This window comes from Egretta garzetta, unplaced genomic scaffold (genome assembly GCF_000687185.1).
Source record: "Egretta garzetta isolate BGI_Z169 unplaced genomic scaffold, ASM68718v1 scaffold234, whole genome shotgun sequence".
Taxonomy (NCBI): domain Eukaryota; kingdom Metazoa; phylum Chordata; class Aves; order Pelecaniformes; family Ardeidae; genus Egretta; species Egretta garzetta.
In genome coordinates, this window is record NW_009259528.1 from 345,066 (window position 1) to 359,094 (window position 14,029).

Below are 14,029 nucleotides of genomic sequence, written 5' to 3' on the forward strand. Positions count from 1 at the left end.
GGCTCCCTTCTCACACACAGTTGAGGGCAATAGGTGCTAGATTTAACAGATCCTTGAGGCAGATCATCAAGGTGCCTTCTTTACAAAAGACTTCCCTCTGGTGAAGGGACAGTTTCTCTCTCTCAGAAAAGCTTGCAGATGTGCAAAGAAGAGCTTTCACCACCTCAGCATTTCCTGGCCCTAGCAGTCCAAAAACACCGAGAAAAGGAGCACCTCTGCACTGCCTGTAATCCACAGACCCCGCATGCTTAGGGGACTTGATAAGAGACAAAAAGAAAAAAAAAAAACCACCCAGCTACTCAGAAACCACAAAGAGATTCTTAAGAAAGGAAACGGTGGCTGATAGACACTCTGAAATGGAAGTGCAGCACAGTAACCCACTTGCTGCGTTTCTGCAGACAACTGTACACACTCCTGAAGTCCAAATTTGTGCTATGGAAATTGTATGTGATAACGAGCAGCTCTGGTACGATGTGCTCTCTGTAGAGGTAAAACAAATACAGGAGTTCGTTCCTGGTGCTACAGAGCCAAGATCCAGCATCTGAGCTGCACACTGCTGTTTCAGGGGCTGATTTGGCGAGTATGGGGGGGCAGTGCAGCACAACGCTTCCTACAAAGTCCATTTGCAATCCATGCGCTACTGAAGATGGTAAAGAAATGACAAATTCACAGTTAAGATAGGACAGAGACCGGATAAAACAGGACCTTGTCTCGGATGTTTGGGGTTTGTTTCATCTCCTCCCTGCACCCTTCACGTGTGGCCCACAGTACTTAGCGGGGCGCTCCTTTGCAAGCCTGTTCTCAAAACTGGCTCCTGTGTGCTGCAGTTTTAAATGTCAATGTTGACTTAAAAGCAGAATTTCTACTTTTAAAACGCTTTCTCTTACAGTCCTCTGTACTGCATATAGCTGCACTGACCAACTCAAACATCTCACTGAACGCCTGTTCAAGAAGAAAATACTCCCAGTAAGAAGCTGTTTAAGAAGTTTTGCGGACAGCAGCAATAGCAAACAACAGGACATGCTTCCAGCCAGTGAAATCACAGCACTGAACTAGTTAGCAGTGCCTTGGAACTTCACAAGCCCACGAAACCGTGTGCACGTGTAAGTTTTGTAACACCCATTAGATAGAGAACAACTATTCATAAAGAATTTTAAGTAGTAAATACAAGAGGTAGCCCTTAATCAACACGATCTCACCCTCACCTTTTGCTGTGGTAGATGCAAACCAGCTCCACAAGCACCAGAATTAATGAAACACAGTGATGAGGCATTCATCTTTACGAACTCGCTGACTTTGGTGTCAAAATAAGGTCTAGATTAATTTTTTCCACCATTGAGACACAGATAAAATATTCAGTTCTGAGCAAGTTCTCTAAACCCCCAACATCAAGGCATTGCAGCTGGGCACCGAGATGGCTGGCGAGATTGCAGAGGTACTTTTACAAGTGCATAGGAACTCCATCATCTCAGAAATTCAACCCAATTTGAGAGGTGGGTAGAAATTAGCCAACAGCACACAGACAGGATCTTCTGTGGCTGCTCAAACCTTAGGAAAATTCAGTGAAGAAAACAGCTGGAGTTAACTTGCTCAGTATGCAAGTCTATTTTTAGAACGAAAATGTTTCTTCCTCAATTAGATTACTCACGACTACCCAAACGCCTGCAATATATATCCAGTATAATTTTTATCCAACCTTTGTAATTAATCGCATCAACTCTCAAAATATCCAGCTTTCATTTTGTGGTAGATTCTCTCCTTGGGAAAAATAGATATCAAAGAATTAAATACTGATTACGCTGAAGAGTAACCAACATCCCAGCCCTGCATCAGGATTGGCCAAACAACACCTTCCAGAAAAGCGAGAAAACCAACCTTTTTCAACATCTTGTTCTGTTTGTGGAAGAATTCCACTTTGATATCACCGCATACCGGCAAAGGTTGAGGGAATTCAAAGTACATATACTTGTCTTCACGTCTTGAGGGTCCTGAAGGGGAGGTGAATATCTTTACCTTTAGCTGGTACACCACAAACTGAGGATCTGCATGGCAAAACAGAGCATCACTTCGTAAGAAAGGCCTTAAAGCATCAAAAAGCACAATTAGTGTCAGAATCACAATCGTGAGCCACGGTATTTTGGAAGTTAAATATCAGTTAAGAGTTAAGCACCGCAGGCCATCAAACTTTGCTAGATGTTAGGGGAAACAACCAAACGTATTTCCATCCTTTGTGGCAATGCTCAGGCAACCAGAGGGCTCCTAGACCACTGCTGTTTCTTTTTAATATCGTACGAAATGACTACATGGAGTGACAACTCCTTGACTTTTCCTTGCGTACCGCCTCGCAGCTCTGTACGAAGCGGACATAACTGAGGAGTTTTATTCTCTCTCCTCTCCTCCAAACTGCAGTGGGCGGTCGTGTCAGCACAAACCAATTTCTGCTCTTACACAGAAACAACTGTTGCACAAACAAAAAAGACAAAATTTAGCATTAATACACAAACCACCCAGCACCAACAGACTACGCAGGACACAGGCTGTCTGTCCTGTAAGTGACCATCACCAAAAGGGTCAGCCGCAGCACAACTTTCCAAATTAAATCTGCAGAGTTAATTACCAGCAGAAATAATGAAGGTTTTTTGGTGCAGCCCAAGCAGGTTTTCTTTGGAAATTGCCAGACACCAGCATGACAGCCAGAAATATTAAATTAAACTTATTTGAAGAATTCTTTCTGCGTTCGCTCCTGGCTTCTCTGTCGGTCAGAGGCAGACTGCCCTCTGGACAACAGACCGACCCCTACCCTGCCCAGGGCGCACAGCCACCCCCGCCGAGCTGCGCAAGCCCCCGCCGAGCGTACCCACGCTGCCTTGCTGATGGCCTAGCCATGAAATGGCTACTTATCTCCCCCAAATCCCCAGAGCTGTGAAACCCCGTCACCCCTTCATTTTGCCCAAGCAGCATGACTCTGCTCAGTCAGTGGCTCCAGAGCAGAAGGAGGATCACAAGGAAGTCAGGTTGGAAGTTATCATGTGTCGGTAGAACTACCGCATCACAGTAGGTAACACAACTAAAGGGGTAACACAGACCTTTGGTTTCACATTCAGGAAAAATCACTGAAAACTAAGAAACATAAAATACTGCAGCACACCAAGATGCTGAGGTTGATGCTCTATCCTAGAAAACCTTTTGTTTACCCCAGTGTCCAACCGTGGCAATAGCACGCGTGTCCCGGTACGGACACACACGTTGGTGCTCACGCAAGCGATTCATACTCATAGCTTGATTTCGCAAGCATAGCACAGTTTATCCAAAACTTTAAATGAGTGGTAATTGCAGAAATCTGTAACCTCCACATCTCTACCCTAGAGGCAGAGGGTTTTTGGCAGAGGCTCCTCCCTTCCTCCTCCTCCGTAAATACAGCCAGCCTGACGAGTCACTTGATTATTTCTTATAGATGTTACATGTTCAGGTACCGTCTTAAAACAGTATTAATAGTGCTCTTTTAATCAAAGCCACAGGAGGCACTGGAATTAATTACGCATTGCCGTAATCCCCATAGCCAAACCATTAGAGAGATTTTTTCCACTAACAAAAACTGAACACGCAACACCAGGCGGTTACCACCCCGTGACACAGCCCACAGCAGGACAGAAGCGAATTCATATCCACACTTCAAAGTTTTAAGGAATCTGCTGTTCCCTACTAACACACTGCGGATCAGCAAAACAGATTAATCATTTACAGGTGTATTAATACTTTATAGGCCTCCATATAAAGAAAAGCGTATTCCAGAGTTAATTAGATTATTTACCCAGTTGAACCGAATTGTTTTTTTTTTTTTTAAACATCATGGGAAGAATGGTGTTGGTGCACATGAAGCCAACACACCAGTAAGCAAATGTTTTTCCGCAATTCATGTTTCCCAAGAATTGCTATATTAAAAAAAAAAAAAAAAAAAGACTTTTTATAAAAGGAGCAAATATCCACAAAAAAAAATAATATATGGCATCACTTATCTTCAAACTGCTAAATACTTCCCAATTTAAACCTATAGTGGAACAACCACACGAGTCCTTCCTTCCCAGACCTCAGCTTACTAGACCCGGAGGACGCTAGCGGACAGACCACACTACCCCAGCAGATCCTGGAACATGAAGATGCGCAGCGCTCCGTGTCACGTCACAGAACGGTAACCGTCACACACCCAACCCAAGTTCAAGGGCCGACGCCTTTCCTTGCGAGAGCTAACGGAGGTTGACGGGGAGCTGGGTACTTACTGCAAGTTCCGCCGCTGAACATGGGAATTGTTTCAAACATCATTTTGTGAAACAGCAGTGCCACGGGTCTGTAATCCAGGTGATTCTTTAACAGGTAGCTATAGTAGTACACGTAACGTCTCTGACTGGGAATTGTCACTCCCTAAACAGAGGGAAAACAAACGTCAAAAACCATCAAGACCATTTATTGGCATCACTAGCAGAGCTCCTGCCATTACCTCAGAACATAACTAGAGGCAAACAAACCACGAGTGAAAAGGCAGCTACGGCACCTGGAATAAAGCGCCGCGATTTACGCCGAGCATGCCCCTGCAGCAGCTACGCCGGAGACCGGCACACGGCGGGGAGCGCCTGGGGAGCAGGGGAGCGCTGCCCTCTGCCCAGCCGCACAGGTTTTTGGTGCGCCAACTCCTGATGGCCTCAGCCATTTCTTCACCGTGGGCCACCCTCAGTACCTTAAGGACTAGCAAAGACAGAATCCACCTCCAAGCCACCCCCCAAGACAGCCTCCGTACGCGTTCCCCTTTTCCCCGGACACGCGCCCACGTCTCCGCAGCGCGGTTGAGGGGAAGCTGCCGGCACACGTTATCTGGCACCAGGCAACTAACTGCCCCCAGCCCCCAGCACGGGGCGAGCGGGACAGCGGCTTCCCAGTTACTTGAGGACACACCTCCAAACACCCACCTCAAGCAATGAGGCCAAACCCCCAGATGTTTCCGTATCTCAAAACCAAACACCTCCGAGCCCCCGCGGGCCATGTAAGAGATGGTTGCATGCTGCTGCTTTTTTGGGGGTTGGAGGGTGTCAGAGATTAGGCTGGAGGTGCCTTGGACATACGAATTTTTAAGCACCAATACCAGAATTGCATTTCGACAGCAGTTTAAGTCAAAAGATTCTGATTTTGTTTGCTGATATCAACATACTCGAGACTGATGCTACCTCCCTATTACAAAATGCCCTTCTGAAATCGAAAGAGAAGTTTCATTAATACAGACCCAGCAGCCCAAATTGTTAAACAAAGGACTTCTCACTTTAATTACAACTCCCAAGTAAACACTTGCTTTGAGAACGTATTACCAAAGAACATTTTAATTATGGATTTTAAATCAACTTAAACCTCAAGTAAGGGCATAGTTTTAAAGATCTTATAGCAAATATTTTCACACAAAAGTGATAAAGATGAAAAATAATGTAATTCCCTAGAAAACACATTACATGGTTTATAACAACCCATACTGACGCAACAGCATCACTAAACTGTCATATTAAAACTAAATGGGAAATTGCAATAAACTGGAGAAAAGAATAGGTTTTCATGTATGAGTCTCCAAGCATTTCGGTCACAAAGCCTTGAACACGGTGTGCTACAAGCTGTCAGTTCCAATACCTGCCTCTTACAACACCCGTAAGCTAAGAGCAGACAGAGTACTTTTAATTTAGTAAGCATCTATCACTTCCTGCCTTTATTTAAAAAAAATAAATACAAAAAAATATGTGTCCTTACCACTTCAGCAGCTTCTAAATGCCACAAAAGACTTTGTCCCACAGCACTTGTACAACGACCTTCTTCAGTAGCCTTCTACACTGCCAAGGGTTTTGGTTCAGCTCCATCTCAGTAGTTAAAGCCCCCTCATGAAGTGGGTCTGATAAAGTTCGCTTTCCTGGGGTCTGAGCTTCATGACTGAGAAAATCCCACCCTCAGAGCAAACCATCAGTAATTCGCTGCCAACCAGAAGCAAGCCATGCAGGTGAGGAAAACGCATCCTTCTCTGCTCATAGCTTCTCCATGCCTAGAGGATGTGCCCCACGGAGAGACCCCAGCACACCTTACCAGGACGGCCAGGGCTGGGACCAGAACAAAGGGACCACAGCCACTTTCACGGCTCTATAAAGTGAGAGTCCATCTCCAAGTAGCCAAGAGGGCAGTGTTACGCCTCCAGCCAGAGATTTTTATATCCCAGAAATAGAGCCTTTACCCTGAGATCCTAAGAGCTGACCACACTGACGTGGAACACAAAGTTCTCCATTTTCCAAAGGTCTGATTTCGAAGCAGAACACTTTCATAACAAGCTCATATTCCGAGAGGTGCAATCAGTCCCTGCTTACTTTTACTCAAGAAACAAAGAACAGGGAAGCAGTTTAAGCGTTTTCCCCTCAAGAAGCTTACATTTCCCAACCGTCACCATCATAATTTTTTAAATGGACATTAGTCAGTCTTCTCTAGTTCCTATGCCAGGAGTTTCCCAGGGCACTGCTGAGCTGCGCAGACATCTCGGAAACTGTCAGGTGCTGCTCCTGGTTCTCCTCTCAATGTAGCACAGGCAGCATTATGAAGAACAAACTTTTTTTAAGTAATATTCCCACATTAACCTAAATAACGTGCCCTACTGTGAGAGTAAAGCTAAAGCTGCAGCCTCAGACTGGGCTTACGGCATCGGGTTTGGCAGAGGTTGTCCCTCGAGTACGTCGAACAAACAGGCATCAACTCATCAGCTCTGACACCAGACATTGGGTACCTACCCTGTTCAAAGTCGTTCTGAGACTCCCTCGCACAAAGTAATTGGTTTCCATTTCCTGTTCAGTTACATCGCTATTAGGAGCTGTTCCTAAAAATACAACAGTATTGGGATCATCTCCAGCTCAAGCATGTGAATAGTTGCTCCCAGCTGATACCTATCTGGTGAGCAGACTACGCTTCCTTCCAAGACTAATCCTCACCATAAAACCTTCAAGGCAGAAGTGGGAATAACTAAAGACCTTCTCCAGCTGTAGGAATGCTCAAGTTGTCAGTCCTCATCATCGCAGTAGTATCTCAGCATCCATCGTGAGGAAAGAACAGGCGACAAGCTAGCCGTTCCAAACAACGAAGCAGCAGCTTTCTAAGACAACTTTTCTGGGGGTTTACTTCTCCCTCAGCTCTGAAGAAAGGCTGGACAATTACAGTTCTTTATCCAAGTCAGAAAAAAGTTTGTCTCCCTTGGTTCAAAGGGCAAACAGAAATCAGGCCTGTTCTACTACAGTGGTCGTGACCGACAGACATGACCATTAGCCAACACTTCCTAATCTCCACTGTTCCTGTCTTCTCAAAAAGGATCCTCCCACTACAATGAGCTACCAAAGTCAAAAGAGGCAGCTTATAGAAAAGAAAAAACCACACATACAGAGTTTTTGGTCAGAGGCAGACTTCCAGGCTCAGTTCTGCAATGTCTTCTTCCCCACTACCTTTCCTGGGACGACAGCACATTAACACACTATCGAGGAACCGTCAGCCTCGTCCACAACTCACGCTTTATGTTGCGAAGGCCCCCATGAAGCTGCATCTCCCAGCACGCACTTGTGAAAAGCTGGCTACAGAAGTACTCGAGGTTGTTCTCTTGACCAGTTAGTCATACTTCCTCTTGCAATTGGACTCGCACTTCCTGCCAGCATGGACCAAACCCTCTCGAGAATCACCCTGCCACGCACACTAAAGGCAACAGCGATTTTAGCTACGCTATTCCGAGCAGCTACGTACAAACCGCGCGCCTTGCGCTTGCTTTGAACTAAGAGAATTTGGTGCCTAACTAAAGCAAGTTTTCCTTCATCACACATATGCTGGTCCAGCAACAAAATGAAGAAAAATACATTTTCTTGTTCCTAAGTGCAAAGAGCTCTGCTGATGCCTCGTTTGCCTGGGGCTCCGGAAGTTGGTTGTACAAAGGTGTCAAACGGGAGGGCAGCACTTGGCACAGAACATGGGCCACAGGGGAAGGAGAAGCCCCTAGAACCTACCTGCACTGGAGTACCTGTTTATAAACACTTCTTTAAGGAACATGTGGATCACATGCTGCCCACATAAAGATAACCAGGCCCAAATGGAGCTGGCTGGATGAAATTACGGACAATATTTACAGTGAAGCCAAACAAGGCTCTCGCTATTCCTGTTCCCGGAGGTCCCCATTACCTCAGACATGGCAGAGGCACCGTACAGTGGGGTGCTGATGAACACCGAACTGACCTTACCCTCAACAAACTGACATGCAGAAATATGGCCTTTTTCTTGTTTTAACAAAAGGGAAACTGAGGTACAACATGCTCCACCACATATTTGTTAAGTTTTGTTGTTCTCATGATATTTTACCTGGCTCTTTAGATAACCTTTATCAGCAGGAGTAATCTACTCTTTATTCATCACACAGCTCATTCCTGTTTGCTATCAGGCGCCCTTACCAAAAGCCACAAAGTTCTGATGGGAAACCTTGACGCTGTCTCCACTCTGCTATTGCACCACAACAATCTTCTCAGCAGCTCGCAGAGTAACAGCTCCATCTCGTAAGGAGAGCAAACTGAGAAGCTATTTGCTCTTTCCAATGAATTAACAGCCAAATTCTAAAATTCCTTATGTGACACTTCTGCTCTCAAGAGCCTTCAAACATGAAGCTCTGCTTATTAGAGGTCTACGCACTGTGAAATTAATACTTTATGCAAATACTACAGGAACACAGAGAGCTCTGTCCTTGAGTAGGCTGGAACTTGCCTGCCAGGATGATCCCCCTGGGCTGCTCTACCAACACACACAAGGACGTGATGGAAGATGAGCAGGGAAGCTTGCTGAAGTGACCTTGCAAGGCACACCCCATTATATTTGGAGAAGATTTCAAATAAGGAGGTTAAATTCCCATTAATGAGGCATAGCCATGCCAGAAAGGTCCAACATACAGTTACTGCAAAGTCTGCCTGTACCACTGACAAGGCCTTAACAGAAAGCTCTTGTAGCCATGAACATCATTTCTCTGAAGTGAGATCCTCCCGTTTCTCCGCAGAAGTACAAGAAACCAGTACACGAAACAGCAGCACCTCATGAAGCAGGCTTGGAGGTTGCCAATGTCTGAGCTTAACTACTCATTTACTGACACGGGGCACCCAACAACAGACTGATACACTCTTCCAGTAGGGATATTCAGCTGTAACACACGCTGTAATGACTACGCATCTCCAAACGCCACCACAGAGACTAAGAGAACCTGAGGAGTTGAACAGCTCATCCATTCAGGCAAAACAAGCTAGAATAATCCTCTCATTTGGGCTGAAAGTGCTGAACGACAAAGTTCACTCATCAACCGCCCATCTGATGCAACACACAGCAGAATGCTATTTAAAAGGCTATTTAAAATAAATTGTCCAGATCTTCTTGAACAGGAGATGGAAAAACCAGGCTGTTTGATAGTGTTGTGAGTAATGGCTACTGCTGCTTAGAAAAGCTTTTTCATTTAGAACACCGGCACTGATCCAACAACGTTAAAGCTAAATCAAACCAGGTACCACAACTGATGGGAGGTATTTCTTAAAGTGCTTGACTTTTCAAATTGAACTCGAGTAGGAAAAGCATAAAGATAGGAGTAGGAGAACAGCAGAACAGAAAATAGCTCACCTTCTTGTCTCTGGTCCTTACTTCCCCATAGAAATCTAGGGCATCTTGAGCCTTTAAAAACTTGCCTCGATGCAACAAATATGCACATATCATTACACCAGTTCGTCCCTTTCCAGCTTTACAGTGGATTGCTGCAACATGATTGTCATCTTCACTTAGCCATTGGTCAAGATCTTCACAAAAAGGTTTGATAAGCTCTAGCTGTGGTGGGTTATGGTCTTCAAAAGGGTACTGTGCAACTGCAATGAGAAGAAGTAATTTATCAGAATCTCAGAAGGAAATTGCAGTGAGCTCAACCAGACAGGTCAGCTTTGTGACAAGCATGCAAAAAATTAACTAAATAACCCCCCACCTTGCATACAGACATGTAGATTGTTTTATTCCAGTATTATTCAGTAACGTACTGCACATCGTATGCATTGCAGACATTTCTCTAGTGATACGTAAGCAAGCATCCTGCTAGACGAAGAGACCGTTTCACACTGCTACTGAAATGGGTGGCGGCAGACTCTACCTTACATTACAAATTTTCTAGAATTTAGGAGTGCACTGGCACAAAGAACAACCTCGTGAAAACCCATTACTCTAGCAATAATGAGACTACCTGCTGAGAGAAAACAGGGCCAGACCTCAGTCACTGATCAGACAATAGGAATTTTGCTGAAACATTCTGAACACAGTTGGGTCTATGTTAGGAACAAACTCTCGGAATTTGCTGAGAGGGGTTTTGAAACAAAAAAAACGCAGTTTGTGTATTAAAAAAATAGTAATTGAAAAAGAAATCTCATGTAAGGCACTTGCAATATGTATGGGTTTTAAAGTCAAACCACTGAACAAAATTGTCCTTTTTCTTAAATGGATATATACACGCACCCAGACACCTTCTTCCACCTAGAGATGGGAAGAACTTCAAGCGAGCATGCAGGACATTGAAGAAAACTCAAGAGAGCAAAAAATAACCAGAAGCAGAGACGGGTGCCCAGACCCAAACCTCTACGACCTCAGTACGATGACAGGCAACGCCACACTGACTGCCAGATCCCACGGGGCTGTACCAGCTTTGTCAGAACAGCACTTCATACAGCGCACCCCAAGTCCCCACCGACAGACTTGGGATCTTGTATTCGCAAGTCTGCTTCACTTAAACGTTCTCAGCTAGAAACACCATTTCCTTTTCTGGTCTAAAAATGAATAAATTTCATTTTTTGGCAAGTGTGTGTATTAGTTTCGTAAGTACTGCTCTCTTGTCACACACGCAAGGCTCCTTCTGATGAATCCCCAGGGACTTAAAGAGCAGAAGTGAGGGATGAAGTTATGGAACTGCTAAATCACTGCAGCACAAGTCCCAAGCCTTTCGGAGGGATCTGCAAGGGCAGTTTATTCGCTCGCGCTACAGACCGCCCACTTAATCACCCGGAAGACCAAATAGGGAAGCCCGATAAAGTGAATAATCTTTGCTAGAGAAACAAAGGCTGATGAACACGAGCATGCACTAATAAATTCTTCCACATGGAAGATCCAAAGACTCGCCAAGTGGTCGTTTTATGTGAACTTACAGAGATGCCACTTTTTGCAGCAGATGTAAACGGAAGGAGGAATTTATTTAAAAACCTCTAAGAGAAGCAGCTGTTAGGAGATGCTGCGAATTTGTCCATACAATTTTATCTTAGCTACACCCAATAAGGCTCCCGTGAAAAGGAGACACAAAGCAGTCCTGCAAGAACAGCCTGAAAAATCCGGAGCAGTTAACAGCATGCTGAAGATGCCCTCCAAGATTTGGGATCAAAGCCAAACCTTGCATTATGGTCTTCAAAGATGGAATGAGAAGATGAAATGGGCACCCTGTGACGGTGCAGAGGGATTAAGAGTCAGAAAGCAACCTTAGGAAACATCAAGCTGCACAATCTTGAGCTGAGAGGGTGCAGGTCCTCCATGGACTTCGGTTCCTAACACTGGAGCACAAAGCATGGAGAATTTGATCAGTCTCTCCAAGCTCCTAGACGTTGCAAGAAAAATCCCATAGCACATGAAGGGGTGAAATATAAAATATAAGGGGTGAAAAATAAAAAGGAAATCCCGTGGCAAAGCAGAAGGCAATTTCCGGCATTGAAGTGCTTCAGAACTGCGAAAACCCTAGACAGAAATCCAGCATCCAAAGAAGATTAAGGGCTTTCAATGTTTGGTTTTGTACGTGATGGAAGAGCATCCAAGTTGAATACTGAACTACTATGGTGCTTCATGCTAAGTGTATAAATGAGAAGTTCCCTTTGAAATGAATTCACTTCAGAATACTTTGAAGTAGAACTGTTGTTCCTCTGCTAAGGGAAGTCCCAAGTCACCGATTTGGTTTTCTAAGGTAACTAATTCGGGGATGAAAAGGAGAAAAAAATAAAAAAGCAACATGTAGCTCCCTACAGAAGTGTTGTCTTATGCAGAGGAGCTGTGAAAGGTGCTGTCACGAACATCGTTTTGGGCTGGGATTGACAGTGAAGGGATCTGAGCGCCCCCGTAATGGGAAGCATAAATTAAAGCAAGCATATGTTCTGGACATATTAGCAGCACATCCTTTTCATTTGCACCTTTTCTCCTTTACCCAAAGTATTGCTCAAGCAGATCTTAAAATGCTTTTTTCCTGGCTTGTATGTATTAAGTGAGGTTCCACGATGCTGTTGCTCAACATCGTAAGAGCAAAGCAGAAGCAAAGATGGCTTCAAAATGAAGATTTCAGTCCTTCTATATTCAGACATTAAAGCAGCCAATTACATTTTGGTCATGATCTAAACACCCTCTTTACAACTAGAGGGATGGTTTAAAACAACAGCAACAAAAAATAGAGAAGTTGAGCCCTTGCTATGATGCAGTATCAGCCAGTAAGGCCAAAATCGATTCATCTCCTACGATTTCGTACACACAAGCACTCCTTATCTACCCGGCCATTCTGAAGCACTGCATGAAGAGGAACTACAAGCTCTCTGCACAGTAGCAGATGTTCCTCTGCACAAAGAATAAAGGTAAATAGGTATTTAATTACCTGGGGAGTTAATACTGACAGAACAGGTACATCAGCTTCCACTCACCAAGGGTCTGATCAAAAGGAGCCCCTAGAAGTTTCCCCACTGGTTCTGGTAACTCTGCACAGTATCTAAGAACCAACTCATCTCCAAGAGGCATCACGTGGGAATTTTTTTTTTTTTTTTTTTTTTTTAGAAGGAACTGAAGGTTTGTTCCAGATCTTCAAAAAGTTGTTTTATACAAACAGTGACAGTGGCTTAAGTGTTCTCCATTTTTATTCTCAGTAATGCCTCTGCATAAAAAATGGGCTTCTCTAAGCTTCACACCTGAATTTTACAGAAAGTTTGTGCACTGAATTGAACCGAGACTTCTGTCTAACCCATTCTGCAGACATTTTTCCACCAGTAGACTTGTGATCGCCTTACTAGATCTTGGTCCAGTTAACTGCCAGGAACATACTTTTTTGAAAGCATCAAGAACATAGCAAGTTTCTCCAATGACTCAAAGCAATCTGATATCATTCCTTGTGCCCAAATTTCCTACATCACAACTATTGATCAGCTCCTCTTTTACACCTTCAACCAGAAACAGTGAAGTTTAAAGAGAAGAATATATATTAGACAGCAAAAACATACCTCTGCAGTTAAATTTGGCGGTGTCGTAATGTCTTTCAGCACATCTAAAAAGGAAAAACAGAGAAGAGTTGAAGACAAGGCTCTGAGGCACTCCCACCGTCTGTCACATCTTGGAACACGCAGATCAACAGATGGGAAAATCACGTTTACCCATCACCTTGATGATTCAAAACTACAGCCAGAGGTTACATACAGAAAAACTGCTTTGTTACAGATGTGTGAAGTTGCTCACTAAAATATCAGTTATATTACTGAAGAACAATTACTTACGCTGTGGTAATTACGGTCCATCAGTATGTTTCAGCCCGCATGACTCTCAACGGAGACATTCACGCACGTGGTACAATACACCACTACTTTTTAACACCGCAGTGTTAACAGCTCCAGCCGCTCGAGCAGCTTCACGCTCCCACACAAACAGATGAAGAGTAGATGGCTATGACCTTCATCCAATTGATTCTGGATTCGAAACACGTGTCAAGACTCAACAAGAGCAACACGGGTGCTAGGGGCGATGGGGATCACAAGGACATTTCAGAGACCCTCGGCTAGTGCAACCTAAGCAAGCATTCTTCCTTCAATTACAAGACCCCGATGAGGCCACTGCAGGCCACTGAAAGCACCACTGAATATTGTGATGGTGATCACTCGTATCAAGCAGAGACTGTGATACTGCTCTCCAACCTGGCACGGTT

The 14,029-nt window shown here is 44.4% G+C and overlaps 1 protein-coding gene across 2 annotated transcripts in view; it reads right to left on the reverse strand.

The window, feature by feature from the left end:
• PTEN (phosphatase and tensin homolog) overlaps window positions 1-14,029 on the reverse strand; it is a 34,587-nt gene that overhangs the window by 8,442 nt on the left and 12,116 nt on the right. The window contains exons 3-6 of one of the 2 annotated variants that reach the window (XM_009637537.2): window positions 13,335-13,378; window positions 9,688-9,926; window positions 4,278-4,419; window positions 1,876-2,042 (exon numbers count right to left, since the gene is read on the reverse strand). In XM_009637537.2, coding sequence (XP_009635832.1) covers window positions 1,876-2,042; window positions 4,278-4,419; window positions 9,688-9,926; window positions 13,335-13,378 — 592 coding nt within the window. Of the gene's footprint in view, window positions 1-1,875; window positions 2,043-4,277; window positions 4,420-9,687; window positions 9,927-12,718; window positions 13,155-13,334; window positions 13,379-14,029 lie in introns of those variants that run through there. The other variant, XM_035893081.1, reaches the window with a different exon arrangement.